General features: G+C 36.8%; 1 protein-coding gene across 3 annotated transcripts in view; it reads left to right on the plus strand.

The window, feature by feature from the left end:
- SRFBP1 (serum response factor binding protein 1) overlaps positions 1 to 26,270 on the plus strand; it is a 63,531-nt gene that overhangs the window by 7,942 nt on the left and 29,319 nt on the right. The window contains exons 1-3 of one of the 3 annotated variants that reach the window (XM_064405813.1): positions 11,207 to 11,490; positions 13,187 to 13,275; positions 14,216 to 14,288. The exons of 1 other annotated variant lie outside the window; for it this stretch is intronic. In XM_064405813.1, the coding sequence (XP_064261883.1) occupies positions 13,196 to 13,275; positions 14,216 to 14,288 (153 nt within the window). In that variant the 5' untranslated portion in view covers positions 11,207 to 11,490; positions 13,187 to 13,195. Of the gene's footprint in view, positions 1 to 11,206; positions 11,491 to 13,186; positions 13,276 to 14,215; positions 14,289 to 26,270 lie in introns of those variants that run through there. One more of the 3 variants, XM_064405811.1, reaches the window with a different exon arrangement.

A 26,270-nucleotide genomic window follows, 5' to 3' on the forward strand; every position in this document is an offset into this window, starting at 1 on the left:
TGTTAGGTGCCCCATCATCTAGACTGTTCCTCAGATGGACTCCAGTTCTCGTACTCTCCTGAGCTATCTGCCAGTATGGTTCAGATGTATCACAGAGTCTCTGCCTCCTGGTCGACTTAAGCTGGCTTGAAGTTCATGTGTGACCACTTCAAAATTATTCTTAAGGTAGAGTGGCTAGCTCTTGGATACTTTTGAAAAAGTATGGGTGTCTAGGATGCTCTGTGGTCAAATTGAAGCTGTGGCTGACTACTGGCACTGCCAAGATCTGTGTATCCCTGGCTCGCACATGGTCTTAAATACTTCCTTGAAGCTTGTCCTGCATTCTCTTAAATGTCACTAAAGTCAGTCTAAAGTCTTGGAAAGGCATATAAACAAGTTATGAGAACTGAGAAAAGATAAATTTCTGCACGATTCAAAACTAAACAGCTAATCTTTTCCATCAGTTCATTTCTTAGTACACTGGCAAATCACTGCGTTTTTTTTGTATAGTACAAGTCTATGCAAAGTTGGAAAGCAAACACGGCTTTCTTTTTAAACTCTGGAATACTTGGCAGCAGTCATTTTAGCTCTATGGAAATGCATGTAAAAATTCTTGCGTTAGTTGTGTTACTAATAAATAATTGTAGGCACAACAGTTTCTTGAAGAAGGAAAAGAAAGTTGTGCTACATAGGGCTTGGTTTCTGTTTAAAACAGTTCAAGTGTTAAATTGCTGACATTCTTTTACAGACCATGTAAATGTCCTAAGGAAAAAGTCTTTTGAAAGCTTATGAAATTTCCAAACTTATACTCTGTGAGATAAAATTCTGAGGAATTGTGGCTTTTTTTTTCCCTAGGAACTGTTCCAGCAGCTGTTTCTAAAGTTTCTAGAGTTGCCACATCATCAGTTTTACTAATATTAGCAGCAAATTCTGATCTGCTTGCTCACAAGCAATCACAGATTTTTTTTTTCAGATTACTGAAGCAATTAACCATGGCTAACAAGGCAGTTTTTTACTTCTGACACTATTGTATACAGCCATTATTGGACTACTGTACTTGAGGACAGGAATGAAAACTTTTTCTTAGCTCAAGTGGTTTATATAAAGTGTGTGTGGTAGGCCACGTAGGCTAGTAAGATGCTCTCATAAAACAAAAACATCTGTGGTTCCTTCGTGTGGTAGTGTACAATAATGAAAAAAACATGCAAACGGTCATGGGAAACTTAGTAACTTTTACTTTAAGGGAACTGTGAGGTACTTGCAGTACGCAGTGTAGTTTCTTTTTATTAAATGTAATTTATGGCTATATATGCCTGAGTAAAACACAATTTAAAAATAGTTCTGTTACAGTAAATGGGCATAATTGCTTACTGCTGTCCTTGCAGAGGTCTTTCAGCAGCCTTTACATTGCTGGGTCTGGAACTTGATGCTAAATTAAGATGGGAACAAGGCTGAAACGGGTGTAGAAGGGAAGGTGTGGTGTTAGACTTCTTCATAATAGAATTTTGGGGCTTGGAGACGGAGATGTTCCTATAAGAGAATAGTAGTCAGTTGTGAATTCATTGCAATTCCTCATTGGTACATAATGATAAAATTCTTTTCAGTTTGTCTTGTGCTGCAGTAGTTGAGAGAAATTAATGGAGAAGTGAAGTGGCCAACTACTAAATTCAGTTACTCTTTTAAGTGTCTTTCAAGTCATATATAGTAATTTAAAAGTCTTTTACTGATTTTGTATGAAAAAAAGTAGCATTGTTACTTCCTTTGCAAACAGGGGTCATAATGATATCTGTTTATTCATATGGCATTTAATACCAAGTGAAACTGCATAGAAAAAGAGGCTGAGGTGGATTGCTCTCTACAACTACCTAAACAGAGGTTGTAGTGAGGTGGGGATTGGTCTCTTTTCCCAAGTAACAGGACAAGAGGAGATGGCATCAAGTTGCACCACATTGGCTGTTAGGGAAGATTTCTTCACCTAAAGGATTGTCAAGCGCTGCAGCAGGATGCTCAGGGTAATGGCTGAGTCATTATTCCTGGAAGTATTTAAAGGTGTGTAGATGTGGTACTTAGAGACATGGTTCAGTGGTTGGCTTGGCAGTATTTGGTTTATGGTTAGGCTATATCATCCTAAAGGTGTTTTTGAGTGTAAATGATTCTGTGAATCCTCTCTGCTGTTTAATGAGGACACATATGAGAAAACATAAGGTCATGTACAGGTACATTAATATAGCAAGAGATGAGCAGGTAAAAGCTGTTTGCACATGAGACTGGTAAGAACTGTTCTGAATGGCAACTGGTTCAAAGGAATGAATGGTGGATTTCATCCAGGGTCAGGTGTCACTGAGGAAATGCTGCAGAGGTTGTGAATAGCCCAGGGGAGCATACCTTACATGGATAAGATAGGAATTCCAAACAATATTAAAGCAGTTAAGGTGATTGCTTGCTCCTGCAGAAGGAAGTGGCGGAAGGAAGGGATTTGAAAGTATTTGAATAATAGAACAGATGAAAATGTTGGTTGGGTGATGGGGTGTGTTGAACAAGAAGAAATAGGTTGATGAATGAGGAGAGCATACAAGGACAGGAAAGAGGAAATCTGTTTGGTGAGAAGCACGTAGAGGTTGAAGAAGAAGGTAGCAAGCTTCAAAAGAAGGAAATCTTCCAACAGAACCAGCACTTGATGTGGAAGAAAAGTTGTCAGTGGCTGGACAATGAACGTATTATTGGGCAGACAGGTGAGAGTACTTGTTCTGTCACAACAAAGAAGGTTTTGCAGGAACTTTTAAGCATTGCTCCAAGTTGTTAGCAAGTAGTACTGGGATAGTGGTGTACAAATCTGTTGTAGATTTGGCATCTTGGCAACTGATGGAGAACAACTTGTGGAAAGGTATTTAAATTAACAAATAGATGTCAGACATCTGGCAGGGATATTTTAAGTGCTTTAGTTCTTCTACTTTTCATACTTGTCCTTTTCCCCAGTTTCTATTGATGTCATGAAGCTAGGAAGAATGCAGATTATTAGATTTTTGGGGTTTTTTCAAACACTGATTTTCCCATGTGTTTGCGTTTATGAAAAATTCTCATCATTAAATTGTTTTGTTTTTTAAACTGATTTGAGGGAATAAGGAACACTAACTGGTGTAACAAGGTATTTCTGCATTCCCACTAGCAAGAATTCTTGCCACCCTTCTGAAAAGACTGAAAAGTGGCTTATATGGTAGTACTACTTAATTTTTAATTTTTTAAATAAAGCTATAACTACTGACTGAAAGTTCCCACAAAAAATGTAAGTCTTAGAGACATAATAACAGAGAGTACCTTAAGGGATGAGCAGTTTTTCTGTGAGAAGCATGATAGTATTTCAGAGTTTGTCAGGCCAATAATACTGCAGCATGTTTGAAGCCAGTGGAAGTTTATCTCATGTTCTGGTGATGTTCATAGTCTTTGGATGAATACTCAGTCTGTTTGGAAGAGTAAGTCAGAAAGATCTGTGATGCAAGTTTGGATTTCCCTTATATGAGGTTTTTATCAGGGTGTGTTTCCTGAGGCCATGGCTTTTGGTGGTCACTGGCATACCCTAGGTCTGAACAGGAGTTGGTTGTACTTACTTGTACTCATGGGATGCATTTTGATACTTAATTTTTATAGGCATGTCAGGTGTCTGTGCTAGGAGCACCATAAGAAAAGTTAGAGTTGATTGTCTATTAGTAAAAGGAGTTTCATGCTTCTTCAAAGAAATTTGGGGTTGGTAACATTTTTTGAATAAGGTGGTAGACTTTTTCTTTTTTTAAGAAGAAAGGCAAAAGTACCAGATACTTTGGAAGCCATAAACCACAAACACATCTTTTCTGTTTTCCCTATTTTCTTATTCTCTTTTCTTTTTTTAGCAAAGGACTTTTTTCCTTTAAAAATGTGGATACTAAATCCTTCGTTATTTCTCAATAGCTTTTTCCCCAGACATAAGAAGAAAATTGTTATGTAGTATTATTATTCATTTATTTGTTTATTATTATTATTTATTTTTCCTCCTGGAAATCAACTCACTAAATTTTATGTGATCAGTGTTTTAGATTTAACACCATTCTGTTCATTTCTTATTATGCTGTGTCATTCCATGACATACTGCTCTACTTCCTGTGTGAAGTTTTTTGTTACGTCTTGTGATGCTGCTTTTATAGATGATTTCTTTATCTTCCTAAATGTTAATACACGTCATATCAGAACATCAGACAAGAAAGCACACTCGTGAAAATTACAGCTTATAGAGGCGAAACTTTTATCGTTATTTGAAAATATATTTGCAGGACTGAGATTTCTTCAGGCTCGGAGGACAGTGTAATAGGGAGAGCAGCATATCCCTTGAAAATGTGTCAGTGCTGTTGATGAAAATTAGCTGTAACTGTAGCAAGATGTAACTTGAGGCGTAGTTTGCTTCTATCTAGAACACGGACTTCGGCATGAGCAGCAGAAGTTGATTGCTGTTCCAGTCACACCACCAAACATACCTCCAAATTAATACTGGAATCACTGTGATTGAATTTCATGTTTGTTAGGGAGAAAGGTTCTTACCCAATTTTGACAGTTTTCTTTTCATAATGGCAGTTCAGCTCTACAGGTTTGGATCATGTTTGAGACCTATAGAATTAATGTAAAAAATTACATAGATTGTTTGTGAGTCAGTTCAGTCAAGCTGTGGTGTCATGCTTCAGATTATGCACGAAATGTAGATTTATGTAGCTTGTGATCAGCGTTCTTTACCAGCTGCTTTTAAAAGGCTCACCATTTGAAGAGGAGTAGAAGCCCTCAGCACTCTTACTATTTATTCATGTGTGTTTACCCTCATAAGTCTTTTGTCACAACTGGAGCTTCTGCTGTTATTGTCTTTCTGTAAAGTCAGAGCTTAAGGAGGCATGAAATTCATGTGTGAGTTCTAGCTAGAGCTCTGGTCTGATTAAGAAGTCCTAGACATCGAAGTCCATTGAGTTGAGCTTGTCTGTATTGAATGCCATGATCACATCCTCCTTCAACGTTCCATGGAAATATTTATAGCAGAGTGGTAGCTGGGGGTTTTCAAACTTGCTGATCAATTAAATACAGAGTTAGAAATTACCTTCAGGTCCTCTATTTTGGAAAACATGTATAGTTTATACTTCCCTGTGGATGCAGTAGTATATCTAATACAGCATTTTGAGACTAGTTTATAACTGTTATTTCTTATATGGACATTTGCAGTTACTGATGTGTACACAGGGTTCAGAAATGTGTCTAGCCGTCTCATGATCCTGGTTTGGACTTGAATGCTTTCTGAAGTACTGCATAGAGTCTGACTCCATCCAGTGAGACGCTGACTTTGAAGCAGTAAATCCATTAAATTTTGGTCTTTGGCAATGATCAAGTAATTCTAGGCTAGTCTTACTCCTTCCCAACTATCTTAGATGCTTGGAATTGCTTTCCAAAACCTTTAAATGAAAATTATCTTTTCTAGCATTTCCGAGTACTCACTGTGGTTTCCACTTGGAGAAATTACACTAGAAATTACAACTGTTCTCCATGCAGAAGGAAATACAATGCTATATGGAATAAAGAAACCCATATTTCAGTGCTTCAGTTGAGAAAATACAAAGAAAGCAGCGTGGGCAGCCTGTGGAGGAAGGGTTTGACAGTAACTCACAAGGGGTGTGTGCATTACTTTTCCTGTGAGGAAGGTGGAAATTCGCCCAAGTGGGTGGTGTGCTTTATTCATTCATCCTTAGCAAATCCCTTGGGAAACCTGACAGTGTGAGTGGCTGAGTACCCAGAGCCGTGAGAAGCTGCAGGTGTTTTGCTTTCTGGATGCTCTAGCTCTGGATTTCTGTCAGCTTTGGGCAGCAGGGTGAAATAGTCTAATCCAGAAGAATTTACCTCGTATTTCAATAATTTTTGTACATTCTGATACTGGGATAGAATTGAATCCACTTGATTCAAACCTGTTGTCATGTAGCTGCAGATGGCAAAGGCAAGATTAAGACGTCAGTGGTGTTGATTAACATGATGTTGGCACAAACAGTAATTGAAAAACTGTGTTCCTTGGCACTTTGTTGGGATTTGATCTTTATATTAAATGAAGAGAACTCATTTATTGTAGTCTTAATTTGTTGTGGTCCACATCTGCCTTCTGTGTATTCTTACTTTGCTCTTTTGTGCTGGAACTAGCTAATATTCATGTGACCATAAGGGAAAACAGTTCAGGCTGAAAATTCACCTTGTTTTGATTTTTTAATATATTCTTTTTTGCAGTATATATTTGTATAAAACTGTTCCGGAACTGAACACTGATACTCCACACAGATGTGTTTGTGTTGTTTCTTGGTTCTTCTGCCACTCTACTTAAATGTTTTTATAATGAAATGTATGAAGCTCTATTAAGTCTTTATGCCTAGTTCCGCATATTTTGACATGTATAAAATATATACTGTAATACAAGGGTTCTTTTTGTAAAAAATAGGGAAAAAAAAAACTTGGCAATTGGTAGCTTTTCGCAAGAATCTAAAAATCATTAGATCTTTCAAGCTGGCATTCCAGATAATAGAGAGAAATATTTGTAATGAAGTTCCAGAAACATTTTTTCACTTAGATTATTCACTCAAGAGATTATGTACTGTTGTTAGTTCTGGCTAATTTGTGATCCAGCTGCAGGTGTTTTGAATTTTAAAACTCTGTGTTGCCAAATGGCACCAAAAATTAACATTGAGAATACTCTGTTGCCATGGTAATTTCTTTGTTAGAAGACTGCCAAGTAACTATAAAGTGAAACCAGTGTTTTTGATGTGCCTGAAATGAGGAAGGGAAAGATGACCAGTGAGACTGAAACATTACTGAGTTCCATGGCTTTTTTGCAGGTATTGGAAAGACCTTGAATATTCATCTCATACATTTTACATTCTTTGTATTGTTTTATTTGGTAGTTTTTTAAGCTGGATTTCTTGTTTTCACACTTGTTAATGTGTAATTTAAGCAATTTGTAAAAATTTGTAGAAAAGGCCACTGTACAAAACACAAGTGATTTTGGTGTATTTTTAGTGACTTCTTGCCTTTCTACTTTAGCAGTACTGTTTAAACTTGAAGTTCAAAAGTAAATCTCTTAGTAAAATCTAAAACCTATTGTGTACCTACAGGCATATATATAAATAATATTTTCCTTTTGCTTTGAGCAATTTTGATTCTAGTAGACCAGGCTGTCATTTCAACCTCCTAGAATTCTTTGGCATGAAGGGAATGTTTGAGGGCTCAAGTAAATCTTGTACCTGCAATTTCTTCTTTTTCCTGTCATTCATTCACTAGGCTTTGGTAAATGGTAGTTTAGCACTAGCAATATGATAGGCTATATTTAAAATAGACTCTTCCTGGGACAGAATTAATAGCCTTGGTTCTTGATGTTTTCTCCTTGGTATCCCACTCTCATGTGTGACCCTCATGTCAAATAAGTTCTGTAAGCCTGGAGAGTACAGGAAGAAACTGAAATGGAGAAGCAAGCTCAGAACTACAGTCTTTTTCTTCCAGGCATCAGGTGATAGAAAAGACATTAGAAACCTTATATTGTACCTTATATTGAATTTGAATATGTCTATGTAAAATTACAGGACACTGCTTTAGGAACATTGTCTTCAAATTGTAAAAGAAATATTTTTGCAGTTGTGTCTGCAAAACTGTCTTGTTAAAGACAGTTTTCATAGACAGTGTGTTGAGGAGAGGCTGGGGGCCTCTGTTTAATGAGTGTGTATTTGTTCAAATTATGGATATTTCACAATGTTATAAACTCTTACAAGAAGGTTTTTTTTTCACTAGATGAGGTTACATACAGTGTCCTTCCTTGAAGAGAACAGAATGATTTGTCTTTTCTGCTTGCTTGTACCAGAAGTAGGACTAGACTGTGTGCTGGCATAAAGCAGAAGTGGATGAAGAAATTCTGGTCTGTCTAGTGCTGGTTGTTTAAGGATTTAGTAATTTAAGTGCATTATTGGGTCAGGACCAAAATATTCAGTACCTCATGGACTGAAGCCCAAGAAGAACAGTTGTATGTGCTTCAGACTGCTCTGAAGAAAAGGACATGTCCATTAGTTTATTGGCTTTCATGCATTTTGGATAGCTGGGGCTAACTGTGTAAGTTAACTTCTATTAAATTTAGTTAAAAAGACTTTAAGGTATTCGAGGTCCTTCAGATATTTTCATATATGATATTAGCTTGTGTGTGTGGTAATATTAAAAAAAATCTTTTCCTTCACAGTTGTTCTAATATTTCAATGTTGTTAGAATAAAATACATCCAAACAAGTCATAGGTAGAAACATATTAATGCTTTTCTCAATCCATGGGATTTTTTTAAGTAATGGTTTGGTTTTGGGATTTTTTTTTTTTTGTCAAGTACAGTTGATACCATAGTTCAGAGTAGACACGTACCTTTCTTGATACATCTACAAATCTTTAGTCACACTTTCCTTTTTTGTTTTTCTAATTGGCTGAACACTAGCTTAGTTTGGAGTCATGTTGCTTGTACAGACCTCAAAACAAGTTTCAGAAGTGGCCAAGTATAATATTTTATTCTAATGTAATGCTCGTTTGAGAACTTTGCTGCTGTTGTCTTAAAAATGTGAAGGCAAATATCTTTGACTAGTCATATGAATTTGAATGTATAATTGTACCTACACTGTAATTTTATCCACATTCTTTTGTGGTTTTTTTTTTACCATCTCTAATATCAGGACTGTTTTGTAGTAATTCAGACCTAAACTAGCCTTCTTGATGTTTTGTCTAAAAATGCCCTACATTTCTCTTAAAGAGACTTGAATATTTTCAAGCCAGTTTTTTTGGAACAGCTTCATTATGTGGAAGACTCTTAAAATAACTTCCTCTTCTGTTGTAGAAGACATGTGTTTTGTCTTGTATTATGTACAATACCAGCATCCCATTAATTTAAAAGGGTTAATGTCTGTGATCAGAAGCCCTTTGCTAACACTTTCTAACACTGATTTAGGAACTGATTCAGCCCTTCCAAGACTTTTGTTAGTCAAAATTAATTTGTAACTTGCAGTGAAATACCAGTGTCAAAATGGAACTACTTCATGGAAAAATCCTAGAGAAGACTAAGAGATCAAAGGTACAATTAAGTAATCCTGTGTCAGTTTCTTTCTGGCCAGGAGAAGGGCTTGGACATGCTGCTGATTGGGAAGGTCTGATTGAATTTCCACACAAAAGGACAAATCTCTAGGAATAGCTATTAACCCTTTGGAGCCAGGTATAAAACCTGAAATAGAAAGGAAAGTAGTTGAGGCTATTAGTTTCTCCCTTTCTCAGCTGTGCATTCTAAGTTAAATACAGTTCTTGTAATGTCTTTAAACACACACTTGTTCTTTATTATTTGCTAGAAATCACACTCTTGGTTTGATATGTACCCTCTGGTGCCTTTGTACTGTGAGTGGTACCCATTGAAGTTGGGGCTATTTTTGTTGCCAGATGAGTACTGGGAGCATTGTGCCAAGTGTCACATGAATGTAGGCTGTTTTGAAGCCAGCAATTCCTGTTACAGTCTCCCTCAGTAATGTGCACTCCTTGGAAAAGGTGAATTGCAGGGGAGTTTCTAGTTCTTGTCTGGCTTGTCATCTGCTGATCCCCTGCTGTGCTCTTTGTTTTCCCTTTCTTGAAAGGGCAGCAGCAGCTACCATCTGCCCATGGCTTGAAATGGTTTGCATGCTGCTGGTTGGTACATGTCAACGCTTTGTGGCAGTGCTTACTGCAGGTGGAAAGCTGTTGGCTTGATGAATGCCTCTCTTTGTGGAGTACCATCAGTCATGGAATTTTTTGAACTTCATCTTTGTTTAGTTTCAATAGTAATATAAATATATTATTTTGTGAAAGGGCATAGTGCTAAATGGATGATTTTTGTTCATAACCATAGCTTCTGAAATATGCTTGTGTGCATTCTATATGTTACTACCTAGGCTTGTTTTCAAAAGTGAGTTCATTTGTTTTATGATTTCTTTTGTATTTAATAATTGATATGTAGTCGATATCTACTCTTACTTTGATATTATCTATTTTTATTATTAATGTGTGAACACAGACATTTTGGTAGTGTTAATGAGGAGGTATAGTTTAATTGTCTCATAAATAGTATTTCCCAACAAAATTAAGAACTGTCTTCAGCAAAGGAAAACATCTCTTGTTCTTTGTTCAAAGAAATCCTTGAAGTGGTTATTTCCACATATATTTGCAGACTTCCTTAATTTCCAGGAATCCTAGATCCTATTGATAGAAGAAATTGTTTGGTTTGTGTTTTGCTTATTTATAATTATTCTTTAGTGCTTACTGTCACTGCTGAGTACATTAAAAGTCCTTATTGCCTGGTCTTAAAGCATAAAGTTTGATCCTGACTTGGACTGCAGCCTTTTTATGTTTCAGTGCAAAGACTTCTCCTTTCCCTACTGTCTTTTCTTGAACTATTTATAAAAAATACCTTATATTAATAAATATTTGTTATTTTTTGAAAGTCATGACTATTCTTGGTGGGGTTTTTTGTTTGGTTTGGCTTAGTTTGGGATTTTTTTTCTACTGATGGCAAAGTTGCCTCTCTCACTTTGTAATACAACAGACCAGGGCCTACCCTGGTGGTCTAAGCCCCATTGTTTCAGGCACACTGTAAATCTGAAGCTAAACTTTTTTGATTTCTTTCCCAAAGAGCTGACTGCTTTCTTGAGAACGTTATGAGTACTTCCAAGAACAGAGTTGATGCATACTGTCCCGTGTGAAAGAAGTGACTGGATTACATAAATTGATACTCCTAGTCTGCCAAGGAGCGAATACCTTCCCTCATTCCTGCTGTCATGTCTATACAGCCTTCACTGGCTGGCAGCAGAGGAGGCTGAAGTTTGGCTCTGATAGGCCCTAGAAACATGCTGTGTGTGCATTAATATTTCTAATAAAAAATACCTGACAAAACATTTTTGAAAGTTAAATATACTTCATCTTTGCATACACAGTAAGTAATATGTAAAGTATGTGTTTAAATTCCAGTATGTTTCTAGCTTGTGGATTTTTAGTTTTTTGTGGTTGTTAAAAAAATAGAGAATAAAAAAATCACAAACTCAAAACAACCTCCCCAGAGTTCTAAGAACGCATACCCAGTTTTCCTCTGACATTCCAAACATTCCATTCAGTGTACCAGTATGTATAGTACTGAAAAGGTGTTCAGACAGAAGCTGCCTTTTTTTTCTTTCTTCCTTTTAGAAGATATACTATAGGAACCTATGATAATCTTATTCAGTTATCTTATAAAAAGAAATATCTGCATGCCTTGATTGCAAATGATGATGTTATGGGTTTCTTCCTTAAGGCGTTGAAGTCTCAAGCAGTGCTGCTGTGTAGCAGCACTTGGTGCTTTTTGGCATGTGATTTCTGCTGTTAACTGAAGTTGAACAGTTGAAGTTGAAATGCTTTTGTAGGTAGATCTGTGTGTACAGTTACTTTTATTAGGGTAACTAAGGTAAGTACTGACCTTTGCTGTAACAATTTTTGGAACAGGATACTACATTTAGGTCAGTTATTTTTATCCCAAAACCTCCTCTACCTTTTTATTTCTCATAGTGCAAGTCACTAACGCTGCCCCCCATAGAATTCCCCTCCCTTGCTTCTCAGAGGAGCACTGCTTCCCATGTTCCTTGGCTTGCCTGGCAGACAAAGGCTGACAATCAGCACATACCCCCTCTCTAGAAATTGTTTTGCTCTGATTCAGCCTTCAGTTAAGCTACTGGTAAATGCCATTCAGGGCTTAACAACTTGATTGAATCAGTAATCTAAGTTACAAACCTAATCAGTTATGCAAAGTATGTGTTCTGCTTTCCTTTTGGTTTTTTTAAGTGTCCTCTTTATGTTCTATGGCAGGGTGTATATGTACTAGCCAGATATGTACCCCATGTATATGTACCCCATCACAGGTGTGAAGTACTGCTCTGTGAGCTTTGAAGATTTTTCTTTTTGTTTTTGGGGGGGGGGGGGGGGGGGGGTGTTTGTTTTTTTTTTTTTGTTCGAGCTTGATGTAGGTTTATAGTACTAATATTCTTGACCTGACTAGGTGGTGGAGTTGTCATCACTCTGTTTTTCTGATGTTATCACTGAGAAATTAGAATAGAAATCTGATGTAAAGAACTTTATTGAGAAAGAGGTGCCAGCTTAATTTTGAAACTTATCCCACTGGATAAATTTAAGATAAATTTAGCTTTTGTCAAGAAGACTGATTTTTTTCTTTTTTCTTGTTAGTATTTCATGTTATTCTAAGTTTAACTGTTAAATACAAAATTTTAATAGACATAGTAAGATCTATATGTATAAATAAGGGGGAAGTTGAGTTGTAAAAATAAAGGATCACTATTGACTCCCTGTATCTGAAACGTTCATCATTAGACAGTACCTAGCTTAAGGTTTTCCATTATGGGATTTAATTGCAAAAGATTGGTATGATTTTTTTGTTCATCCTGTCTGATAATAATAATAATGAGAATTCTTTCTTTGTTATTGATGTGAAAATTAAGACCAAAATATCATTGTCAAATTTTCGTTAAAACTGCCTGCCTTAAATTTGGGAACAGAGTACCAGGTAGGATGGCAGGTTAAGACAGACTGTAGCAAGTTAGAAATCATTTGGATTTTTGTTTTCAACAATAATTAATTCAAATATATAAAAAGAATAATATCTCAATTCTGTTCCATAATAAATAATGTTAATTTTTGAGAGTCTTTCCTTTACACTTGAAGATATTTAATAATTAAAATGCTTTTATGTGTTATGCACCAATGGACTTAATGTACTGCTGGTGTTTCTCTGGGACAAAATAAGCTAAGTGAAGGCAAAAGGTGAGACATTTCAAATCCGTAGCTCAGTCTAGCTCTAAGAATAATATTAAAGTATGGCTAGTTAGGAATGTCTTGTCTTCTATTTAGACCTCAGACACATTTTTAGACTGTTGGTTATTCTTCCTCTGATGTTTATGGAAGCAGTTTGATTTTAATGGAAATCTGAATTCATTTGAAATGAAATTTGGTTAGCAGGGAAATGCACTCTATTTTCAAAATATTTCTCTTTGTTGAACTAATTTCTAAAATTTAAGTCAATGCAATGAATGTATTGTATATGGAACATAATCAAGGAAAACAGTTTATAATGTCTTCCATATTTCTCACAGGTTGTGAAGATGAGAAAAGATGTGAAGAAGGCCAGAGTCCTCACTATTCGCAAACTAACCAGACACATCGGGAAATTAAAGTTGAAAAAGTCAGTTTTAAATAATAGTGGGTTTTTTGTGGTTTATAAATAAGACACTAATTTAACTGTTTTCACAAAAACAAAAAAAGAGAGAAAAATGTACTACATTGAAAACTTATGGCACTAAAACGCAAATTTGTCTTATTTTAACATAATTTTAGACTAAAAATACTAACTAAAAGGAGTTTCGTAAAGCATAATTGGGATGACTTTTTTAATGGGATTGGAAGGTGATCTGAATCAGTTACAGAACCTTTTACAGCACATCTGAAAGTGTCCTGTAAAAGATTTCATCTTTTAGATTATTCTGCTGTTGAATTTAAGTGGCACCAAGTTTTTTCACAATAGTTGTCTTCAGGACTATGTATCAAAAAATACTTCATTTGCATAGATATACAGGTCATACTTGATTTTTAGTAATTACTATTAATTGATTCTTATATAAGCAGCTTAAATAATATATTGTAGATTGTTTTTGAAGATTACTGGCCTGAAATAACTTGGCACGTGTCTTAGAGATGGTGTGAGATACATCTCACACTGTGTTCATAGTGTAAATTGAGGATACTCTCACAATTTTAGCAAGTTGTCCAAAATAAGAAGCAAATCCAATGAACTTCCATATTTAAGTACTACAGTCTTAAAATAGAATTCTATTTGAGACACTGATATTGCCTGTTCTTGATATGAATTGTGGTTTTGTATTTTCTGATACAGTAACATTTGTTTTCACATTGTTCTGCTTAATCCTCACTGTTTCCTCTGCTGTTCAGTTCAGCAAAAGCTTTAGGCTATGTTTAGCTCTTTGCTAAAATGTTCATTTGCCAATAAGGGATTGTGTTTATGCATCATCTCCTGATTTTCTTTTATTTTGCTATTTGGTATTGCCAGAGAGGAAATAAAATAACTAAACTGAGATTTCTTTAATAACAATAGACTTCACTTGCAGGGGTTCAGAAGACTTGAAATTAAAGAACCAAAAACGAGTTGAGAGATTAATAGAAGAAATCCATGCCATGAAGGTAATGCCATGTGTAGATAATTCAATATTAGACACAACTATTTTAAATTGTCTGGTTTTTGCGACTGCATTACTGAAACTTTAAAGTATTTTCAGAGTAAGCTTGAACATTAACACAGCTAGCAAACTGTGAGTATTTGCGTTTGTCAAGGTGTTAAACAATTTGAGTCTTAAGCATTCCAGACTAAACATGAATTTGCTTACCAGTGTGTAGTGTTTGAAGTTTTTACTGTAACAGTTAAAGCACAGAATTTGAAGTTCTTGTGCTGCTCAGGGGTATGGGAAGGCATTTTGTGTGTCTGATAGTACAGTATCCTCGTTGTCTGTCCTGCAAGCTCTAAATATCTTGCCATTTGTATTTGGTTCTGTAATAATTTCAAATTGTAGCTGCAAGGGACTGGTTACACTTGAGTCAGATCTTTTTTTAGTGTTCAGCCTTGCTGTTAATTCATACAGTGTTTGTATCTTATATGTTATGACATCAAGAAAATGCTTCAGAAATTTTATAACTTCATAATGATTTGTGCTTATCTCTGTCTTAGTTGATACTACATAAAATTATGTATGGTGAAATGGGTTATGAATTCCAATCACAGGACTTGAGCACAAGTCATGTATAGGTTGTGACAAATGTTTTCTCACAATATGGCTGTTTTGATTGTTTCCTTGATAAGTGTATTTGATAACTATAGTGATTATATCATTATGCTACTATTGTGTGCTATTCTGGGAGCACACAATATTTTTGTTTGTTTTTAGCATTTCTCTTTCATTTCTCAACCTTGCAGCAATCTTAGCCTTCAAAAAAGGCTAATAACAGGAAAGGCTTAATTGACCAATTTATATGTGCTTTGTGCCAAATTGATGAAGTAGAATCAGAGGGATTTTTAGCTTAATACTTCCAGGAAGAGTCTTCATAAACCAGCAAAAGGGAAAAGAAAATGGGCAGCACTGCTCAATCACCATGACAGTAATATTGAGGCATTCTGCATTACTGACTTGCCATCAGTCTTAAACTTGGTCTTTTTTCTCTCTCCTTTTTTTTTTTAATTTTTTAAATTGTTTTTTAATGCCAAGTATGTGCGTCTCCGTTTCTAAGAGAATGATGAAGTGATCAGGTGTGCTGGACCACTGAGCTCAGAAGCCCATGTTTTTTTATGGGGCTTTTGTGAACGTTTTGAGAGGGTTTCACTGCAAGATTTGTTCTGCATGCATTTACCAGGAGTTTCTGTTTTGTCCACATTGTGCTTTTCCTGCCAGGATGGGTTCAGACATCTTAAAGCCTGCTTGCACTCAGGACTGTATTGGCCAAGTACATTCAAGTGTTGCTTCAGTTGGCATGAACATGTACAAGGTTTGTAAATGGTAGCTTTAAGAGTGGCTGTCAGGGGAGGATAGACTTGTAGTCTGGAAAGCTCAGGGCAAATTTTGCTCTGAAATAGTTTGTAGAAAGGGAGGAGTCCTCAAAATAAGCAGTTGAGAAGGAAGAACTCTCCCTCTTCTTGGGTAGATAGCTAGTAAATACACTTGGTTATCTGAAATTTTAAGTGCTGTGAGTTGACTTTATTGTTAAAAACAATGTACTGTTATATTACTATTTAATAGGGAAAAGGTTTGTTTACTTGGAGATTTTTAGACTTCAAAAATGCAGAAGTTGACACTTACTAGCTCTACAGTACCTTTGTTTCTTAAACAAAAGAAAAACTCCTGTTTCTTATAAATTGCTACCTAAAAGACACTAGTTATTTATGTATTTTTCCAACCACTGTTGATTTCTGCACTAGCAGAGATTTTTAGAGTTGACATTGAAATATTCCTCGTTCAGCACGGAAAAAGTAAAAAAGACAGCTTTCACACCAACTGGTAATAGTCCTTCACATGACTTCAAGATTTTATATTGGTGAAATCTCACTCCAAGCTAACTTTTGTCTTAAGTTATGGATCATAAGATTCATTAAAATCACATTCACATAACTCAAATTAAGAACTGGAGAATTTTAAGGAAAGATGGACACAATAGAAATAGAAAGTGGTCTATAAAGTTGCAGTTTAGAGCAACTAAGGTTTGAGTTATTTTAGATTATTTTAACAGTTTTAGTGTGTGGATCTCAAACACATGCCAGAGGAAATTCAAAATCCTTTCAAAATTGATGGATTGCATGGTGGATATAGTAATTTTTCATGTTATGTTAACATCAAGAAGTTGTCCATTAATTTCTCATTATGTGTTTTTATGCAAGAAAAAATGCCTCTTCTCTCTTAGTGAATGATTAGTCTTGAGGAGCTGCAAACTACAAAGAGCAGTTCAATGGAAAAGACAAAAAATCCAACAAAATAATGACAGCAGCCAAAGTGGTTTGGAACCAGAAAATGGATGTTGCACCAGAGTCTGATAGTATGTGTATTTTCATGATAAAAGATTTATTGAAATGGTAACTTAAAACTTCTGGAAATTCTTTATTGATTGAAGGCCTAAAGGCTTTCTGTAGGCTGAAAAAAATAGCGCAGTTTTTTTCCAAGTTCTTCCCAGTTGCCAAAGTCGTGGTTTGACACTGGATAAGCACCAGGCACTCACGAGAAAAACTATTCACTCATATTCCTCTGCTACAGCTTAGCAGAGGAGGCAGAAAGAAAGACTCAAGGGCTCATGGGTTGAGATAAAGATTAGGAGAAAACACTCCAAGGGCAAAACAGACTCAAAACTTTAAAAGGTATAAAGAAAAATTTGTTAATGGGATTAAAAGATGTTAATAACTAAACCTTGAGAACACTTCTTCCAGCCTCTCCTTCTTTCCCACTGACAGTACAGGGAGACAGGGCATGAGAGTTTTGGTCAGTTTTTCACTCAAAATCTTAGGGAGAGGAGGCTCTTCTGCTATGCTATGGGGACCTTCCCATGGGAGACAGTTCTCTGCAGACTTTTCCAGGGTGGTTCTAATTTTCACAAGTAGCGGTCCTGCGCAATCTGCTGTAACATGAGTCCCTCTCCCAGTCAAAATAGTTTTTCCTAACTACTAGTTATGGGTCATATTCATTCATGAGGTACATGCAAGTCTTTTAAGGATAAGCTGCTCTAGTTTGGAAACAAGGTTCTTCTACCTCTGGAAACAAGGGTCTGCTCTCTGTTTGGGTTTCCTACTAGACTACAGCTTTTCAGCATGCACCTGCTCCAGTGTGAGCACCTTTTCTCACAGCCTGTGAATGGATCTCTGGATTCCCCCATGCACTTCATGAATTACCAGGAAACAGTCTGTTGTTTTATAGTCCTCACCACATCTAGTAGAAGAATTTTGGATTCAACGTTTGGAGCACCTCCTGTCCCTCCCTCCTTTCACTGCAAGCGTAGTATCACCATGTTGTTCTCCTCATGTGTCCTCACCTTCTCCATTTCTCTGACTCAAGAAAAAAATGTCTGTAGATTCCTTTGTTCTCATGGTCTGCCAGTTTTCTCATGGGGTTTTGCAGCGCTGAAAGGTTGATCTCCTCTGGGCTCTGTGCCGGGGAATTGCTCACTATACCCCTCGCTGTCGGCCATGTGCCAGCGGCAGCGCATGGGCTGTGCCGGCTGCCGCGGTGCTGGCATCATTCCGCACCTCTCTTCATGTGGGGCACCAAAAAGGAGAAGCTGCTGCTGCTGCCTCTGCCCTTCTGCCTGCAGCACAGCTGGCGAAAAGCAGCTAAGCAGGCAATGTTCACTTCGAGCTGTGCCGACATGGCGTGCTGCGTGGCCCCGGCAGCCGCTCGTGGCACCGGGATGGCCCCAGTGCCTCCCCACCCCTAGGAAGAAGAGGACGGACTGAGCACATTTTTTTTCCTTCTTAAATATGTCATTGCAGAGGCATTACCAACTTGTCTAATTGGGTCAACAACATGTCTGTCATTAGAGCCTTCAGGGATTGGCTCTTCTGGGCATAGTAGAAACTTCATGGAGCTTGTTTCAGAAGTTGCTTCTGTGGCTTCCCCCATCCCCGCTAAAAGCCATTGTGTTAAACCAATGCACAAAGATGCCTCTTTCTAAACACCAGTCCTTTTTCTTCCATCATCAAGAACAGACCGAGACCTCCCTTCTCCTTATCATATGTCCAGGAAAAAAAAAAAAAGCCACCTGAGGACTGTTGGTAGCAAAGTCTTGGGAAGGACTTTATGTATTCTGATAACCTCAGAAGGCATTATTGGTGGATTCTCTTTTATAGGTAATTGGGTTCAGTCTTAAGGAAGAAAGACTGAAATTCTGCAACCTTGACACAGCTGTCTGTTTACTGAAGTTTTTACTACAATGGCTTAAGTTTCTCTTACTCATAAAAAAAAATCTAATAATCTAATGGTTTGAAATCCTAATCAGAGAGAATTCTTTGCTTTCTTAAGGACTATATTTCTCAGTTCAGCTGCCTGTAAGCTCATACATTTTTTGAGCCTGCCGCTCAGCAGGACTTCTCTGAATGAAACAAATTTGAAGTTTCAGTTACAAGATTTTAACTTCTCTTTCTTGATATTTCCTGGATTTAAACTTTCTCTCTTTTAACTTCTCTCTCTTTCTAGTTTGTGTCTGTACTAACTACAGTCTGATACAATAGGAAGGACAAAATCCTTGCTGTTACTTACAGTTATATTATTAACTGTCAGGGATGCTGTTTTCCTGTCCTCAGGTAAATTCTGAGCAGACAGTGCTGACATAATATCACTTTAAACACATTGTTTCCTAGGAGTGAGATGGTATAATATGTTTTTCTTTTTAGGTTTAATAGTGTGTCCATGTATTTTTTTAATATGCTCTACATAGTCACGCATGCACAGTTCTGCATATATATTGAAAATCTGTTAAGTGTTGGTGCTGGGCTGTGTTGAAAAACCTTTTGTTACTTGAATTTGCAAATAGTATATATTGTAGGTATTGTTAGAATGGCATTTAAATATTTTGTTCTCTATATTTTCATTGTTAGAACTGAAGAATTTAAAAAATCTTAACTGGCAAATAGAATTAAAAGTGTTTCAGGCACAACAATCAGAAGTAAACATTGTGAAAAATGAGAGCAGTTAAAAGTTCCAGCTACGTGGATGCAGGAACTGGGTTAATTGGTTGCAGGAGTTCTCAAAGCTATTGGAATAATACACTGGTTTTTGAGTTCTTCAGTTTTCATTTTTCCAAGACTGTATAAATATTTATTCCAGAATTCACAAAATATGGGGGAAAAGTATGGTAAGATCCTTTCTAGACTTCTGTGAAATATAAAATTGTGTATACTTACAGATATTTCTTTACTTGTTTGTCAGGCTTGATGATACTATCAAAAGGGATTAATTATGCATTGTAGAGTACTACTTTCCATATTTAAGAACCTGTTATTTTTTGAATGTTTCTTGACACAAAAATAGCAGATTGCTAAGAAATCACTAGACAATGTGTAGCTTACCTTGAGTTGTTGGAATTTCTTGGCTGGAGAAAGATCTTAATATAATCATTGTTTCTTTACCAGGTGCCCAGGAGTACTTTTGACTTTATCTTGAAACAAAAATCTTGTCATGATATAGCAAGATGTTGCTATATCATGTTTGGGGGATGCCCATTAAGAAAATATGGACAAAAGACAATTTGCAGTGCTTGAAGGAAAAATGCTTTCCATTTGTCAGGAATGAGCAGCAGTTTGTTTCAGCCATTTTCAAATGTCTTGGAAAGATACGTTTTCTATCCTGAAAATTAGCACTGGAGAAATAGGTTAGTTAATACAATGAGGGTTTTCAGTGGACTTAAACAACAGTATTTATCACAGAATAATGAATTTAGTACAAAAGATACAGGAAAAAAATAACACTTTACATTATGTTCTTAGTTTTATATTCTAGCAAGATGTTAACAGAAGTAGACTTAAACATGAACTCCATTACTAAGTTTGTGAAAGTCAAATTATTTTATAAAAGTATAACCTCTGTTCGAAGGATGTTTTCACACTCATTGTCCTTGGAACAACACCAATTTCCTGAAAGTAATAGGTGCAGAATAGTGTAAGGTTGAGGATAGGGCTGGGTAACTGAAGATTTTTGTAGTAGGTCAGGAACTTGGTAGGTCTTTCTTCTAGTATGGCCTTTTCTATCCTAAAATACCAGTCTTTTTTGTAAATCTTTGTCATTTTCTTCTAGCAGTAGTGTGTTCTTTCTCGGCTAATTAAAATATAGTGTTTGCTGCCAGGCTGTTGGGGTCTACTCTGGCTAGCTATAGACCCTTGCCCACACGATATTTCATAGATGAAGGTAAAAGACTGAGAAGCATCCTCCACGTGGGAAATGTTGTCCTTTATTCCAAGAGACACACCAGGCAGACAAACCCATGGGAGAAAGAGGGCATTCCCTGTTAGCAGGGAACTTTTATACCCCCTGGGATGGGGACAGAGGGAGAGGTCCCCAGCCAATGGGACACCAGTCAGGCGTGGCTAGGGGAAGGGTAACCCAGGGGAGAGTACCAGGTGGTACTGGGACAGGTGAGGCAAAGACCATGTGATAGGGAAATGGGGTAACAAACCACGTGATATAACATAAGCTATACAGTGCATTATAAAAAACTACTCTGTGCAAATTCCCAATCACCCACTGCAAAAGAACAACTAAACTAGTGCACCACAACAGTTAATGATTTCATCTTCTGTAACCTGGCTTTCAGTTAACATCTCACTGTAAGATTATCTTAAGGCAGAGTGGAAACAAATGCACGTTTTTGCTTTTTCTTTCTCCTGGCATGTGTTTCCAACAGTCTTGCAGATTTTCTTTTAAAATAAAGCAAATATTCATCCTAATGTTGTAGAATCTTTAACCTTTAAAAGTTTTTTGTAAGACTAATGGGAATTGCTTAAACTTCAGTGTAGTCAGCCTAGAAACAGTCCTTGATGATTCTCATCAAGAGGCCGTGGTGGTTCAGCATCTGCAGTTCTGTGGGCCAGATGCCACTTGTAGACAATTTCAGGGAAGGAAGAAGGGGTAAAACTTAAAGTTATTCAGCCCTCCTTCAGCAGAGCAGTCCAGATCCTTGCTTTGGTGCAGGTGTCTGAGTTTCTGTCCATGCTTGATGCATTCTTCTACAGAAATGCAGGATGTATAGGACTTTGAGTGGCAGATACATCCATATGTGCATTGGTCAGGCATAGATGTGCGAGAAGTCAGGTGCTATTAGGAAACACAAAAGTTTGCTGCTTGTGCTCTCAACAGCACGTTCTACTTTGCCAGTGGCAGTTCATGGCTGTTCTGCAGAATGTGTGCCTTACTAGGGAGTATTATTTTTGTTAAAAAAACCGAACATTAATTCAGTGGCTATCTAAAATTATGTCAGGGTTGAAGTAAAAGCTCTCCCAAGTAGGGAACACAATGTAAAGACCACCTAACATAATGGAGAAGAAGGTAGTGTGGATAAACAGTGCCCAAACACAAAATGGATGTCTACCAAAGGTAGAAGCAAGACCAGACAGCCTGTGAGGAATGTAGAAGACACTGTGCTGATTATGTGCAAAGATGATGTTAGCAAATATGAAATACTGATAAATTTTCAATTGGTGAGGAATGTGAAGCTCTGTAGGAATGGATTCTGTAGGTACACTGTATCAGAAGGCTAAAGGAAATAAAAGTCCACAGCTCAGTGTGGAGATACTGAAAAAGGTGAGCTATTTAATGTTTTTTTTTTAATTGATGAATAAGAATGAGGAAGGAACAATTCATCAGAAGCCTACATGTCTCCTCAATGTACCCACTTTATTTGAATATTCCTACTTACAGCCTTTTTGGATTCTCAAAATAGTGAGAAGGCAGGTTGATATAATCACTGTCTGAGTTCTGTTATTAATCTTCATAGCATTTCATACTCTTTTCACCGGTACATTGCTTCCATTCATATTTATGCTGAAATGAGAAACTACATACTTAATATTCTTAACTGTTTTCCTAAGCTAGTCTCTTGGTTGCTTCTCTTGCAGGGTCAAAATACGTTGAATGAGCAATCTCAACATGAGAATACTGTAGAATATGATGCTTTATTTTTTCCTTTTTTTTCTAGATAGCAAGCATAAAAGAATGCTTAAAATTGTACAAAAGACAGAAAGAAAAATTAGTGTGGGATCTTGTACTATACAGTTTTAATTTGGCTGTCAGCTATTTTCTTCCTTCATTCTTACTGTTTTATTACATTATGATAGCAGAAGTTCTTTGGCTTTTTTAATATACTGAGATACTGTATTGGATTACATGAAAAATGGGCTGCATGTCTTAAAAATAAAAGTCAGTAAAAATATCATCAGCTTCATTTTGAAACCTGTATTGTTGACAAGATACTTAAATAGCAGCAGCTATTGTGGTTCTTTTCTTATGCATTAGATTCCTAGTTACAAAGTCAAAACAGATCACAAGGGCAGCTTTTTGTTGGATATGAGACATCTTAAGAAAAATATTAAAGTATGTTCTAAGTGCAGGTTGTCAACTGAATTAAAAATATGGCTTGCAGATGAAGCTTTTTCTAATCGAATCTTGCATAAGAATTTTACTATCTCATTTTTTGTAAGGATGCAGAATAAGCTATTTTCACTTTTTTAAAAAATAAGGCTTGCAGATGGGACTTTGTCTCTTTTCTGAATCCTGTGTATTTTTATGGTTTTATTTTAATAAAGAGGCAACCTTTGCGATAATATTAAAAAAGAATGCAACTCATATGCCTTTATTTGAAAATTGACCAGTGACAGCAAAACAAACCACTTTCTATTAATCAAAATAATGACAGAAGTGTCAGCTTGTTTCTGCACTCATTCTGAAAATACTTGTGTATTCAAAATAGACACTTTTTTTGTACTTTTTACGTCTTTCATTATCCCAACACTTTACTGAACCAATTTGGGCCTTTTCTTAAACATCTCTGTAATTCATGAGAACCTGAAAAAGAAAAGAAAAGAATATGTCTGTAAGTACTGCATACTTTTGCTTTGTATTTTGATCATCCTGTGCTGAGGTATTGTAGCCATTGTGAGATCTCTGAGAGAATTCTATTTAACTTCTTGCTGTATACTAGCTGGTCTTTGTAGTAAATTTATTCTGGAAAAGCAAAGAATTAGATCTGCAATAAATAGTGATTCTTCTTAGTATGGTGGATAAATACTAAACTGTCTAAATATCCTTAATCAACTGTTCTTTTTGTCCTCTTTCTTCTGAAGAAATTTTCTGTAGAAATTAGATCTTTTGAAGGGTTTGTGGTGGGAGGGGGGAGGAAATTGGAGATAATTGTAAGTATCTTTATAGTCACTTGGAAATTAATTAGTTCAGTATGGTGAGTGCAGCTGCTATGACTCTTTGTTCCAACTTTTGTGTGTAAAATCTTATTTCCCCCATGGCTGCCTCCTAAAAAAATAAAAAAAGTCTGTTTGGGAAGGTAATGCTAAGGTAAATATGACTCCAGTGCTGGACAGTTGTATTGGCACTTTTGTTTAGGTGAGGATGTAGTGAACACATAGAGGTAGAATAATGGTGCCTCTAGGAGATGAAAGTCATGCCTTGCAAATCAGTCAGAGGTCTTTGAAGGAGTAAATATATAGTACATACTGTTCATTTAGTCTTTATATTTGTTATGTTATTAAAAAAACCATTGTCCAGCTTTCACCAAAGATTTTGTGGTTTTAGTTTGGTTTTTCTTTTTTTAAAGCTGGTCGTTAATACTAATTTTCTTCTTTTCGTCATAGAGTTAAACATAGTAAGCGAAAGAGAAGAATAAATGCTTGGCTTTTGTAGTGTTGGAAAGCTAGCAGTGGAATTTTGTGCAGATCAGTGCTGGAAATTATTCAGAAAAAGTGAATGAATGACAGAGCTTGATGATTCCAGAATTTTGGGGTAGTGAAGATACTAATACTTAAAACACTGCAGAACTGATCAACTGGGCAGCTAAATGACTGAAGAAATTCAATGGTAATAAGCGCTAAGTAGTACTTGTGGTGGTGTTGAGAATTACATTTCTTCATTTTCACTGGATTGAAAGAAATTGGCTTTTGCTGATACCCTAGGAGGTGAATATCATAGTTACCATATATATCTGTGAAAATGCTAGTTTGCCCTTCCTTGTCTTCAGACAGAAGACAGTCTGTTCCGATTAAAATTGTTTTACTGTATACTGCATAAATCGTCTTTGTGTATGTAAAAAAAACCAACCAAATAACCTAGTAAAAGTATAAAGAAGAGTGTCAAGATTGATCATACATGGCACAGCATCTGTATAAGGTGTAACAAAGTTGGAAGAGGATTCTCCAGGATATAAGGTGAACAACTGATGCTGGAGTTTTACACAGTTCACATATTTGTCCTGTATACATCTTGTGTACCAGTATTTTTCTGAGGTGGTTTTAACAGCCTGTTTGAAAATCTGCATGTATTAAAAGCAAAACCTTTTTTGTGTGTTTTGTTTCAATCTCTTCTTTCAGCCTTTACTCCTTATCCTGGGCAAATCAGGTGACAGGTTTCTCATGCTGAAGTTTCAAGATCTCTAGGAAAGGGCAAAAACTAATTAATTTTTTCCTCCATGGAGCTTGAAGAAAGGACTGGAGGAGGAGTAATTTTCCTGGAGACAGTGCTTAGTGGGAAAAGAAATGAAAAACAGGAAGTTTTTTCCTGCATGGTGTCTAATCTTTGAACTCTTATGCCCTCTGGAAGCAAAGAGGTTGTGCATATGCGGTCTGTGTATTCACGTGCTTCTGCTTCTCGCTGCATCTCTCCGAGTTCTTCTGTCCCCATTCTTTGTTTCTGTTTCCGTCTCTTATTTCAAACCCGAACCTAGCGGGCGGGGGGTCATTAGGCGGATCGCACCCGTTTGTCAGTCACTGTCTTGCTGTTCGGGAATGCTGTGCGCATCCAGCACGGCCTTTCGCTGGCTGCCTCGGCGGCGCCGGGCTGGCTCTGCGCTGCCGGGCGGAGCGGCGGGAGCGGGGCGGCGCGCCAGGCGTGCCCGCGCCCTCGGCCGCGCTGCTGGAATGCCGCGCATGGTAACCCGACACCCCGGCGCTTCCAGCCGGCGCAGGGACGCGTGGAAGTGTGTTAACCCTCAAGTCGCATGTGGCTGTTATTTCAGCGTTAGGAAGGCACTGTGGAGCAAAGCGTGTCAGTGCAATGAAATTGCAGATTGCATTACAGTGCAAGGGAACACTGACATTCAGAACTAAGGGATGTTTGAAGGAAAAGGAATATTCAAATAGTGATAATTTTTGGCATCATGCTTGCTGTGCTTCTAAGCTTGTTTTACTTCTCTTTATCATTTTTATATGCTTGTAGTGTACTTTCATAATACCTTCTACTTCTGGAATTGTCACAAGATTGCAGACTAGCTAATTGCTCTCTGTCTGCTGTGGTGAAAACAGTGACTGCTCTCTGATTGTGACTACTGAATCAGATGTGAACCTCCAAAATGAAACAATTCGTTTAATCTAATTGGCAGAATAAAATGCCAAGTTCACAGTGTTCATCTCAGTAGACTGATGTAATTGCTGGCATTGGACTTGCATACCTCTTGAAATATTAAATTAGTTTATAAACGTGGCAGAAAAAAGTGGCCTATACTTGCCAAATAAAGTTTGAGTATTGTACACGAGCTCAAACAATTAACCATGTTAAGTGTTCTTTTTGGGAGTTGTTTTATTCATTTTGTTTTGTTATTAAAGCATGAATAAGTAGTTTTTCCTTCAGCTGCTTGTTCTGCTTTCAGAAGAGGTTATGCAGCATAGAAGAATGAGGGTGTTTAGCTTGAGGAAGGTAACCATTTGTGCAAAACTGTGTTTATAAGAATATGGAGTCAATTGATTAGATGGGTATTTTTGTAACTTTAATTTTCCAGAAAACAACAAACCCAGAAAACTATAAAATTTTGTGTTGTGAAACTTACTAGATGAAAATTCACAGGTTGACACTGAATTTCACTTGGATCTAAACTGAGACAGCAATACTGTAGACATTTAGTAATGTTTAAAACTGGTGCCAGCAAAAA

This window comes from Passer domesticus, chromosome Z (genome assembly GCF_036417665.1).
Source record: "Passer domesticus isolate bPasDom1 chromosome Z, bPasDom1.hap1, whole genome shotgun sequence".
NCBI classification, from domain to species: Eukaryota; Metazoa; Chordata; class Aves; order Passeriformes; family Passeridae; genus Passer; species Passer domesticus.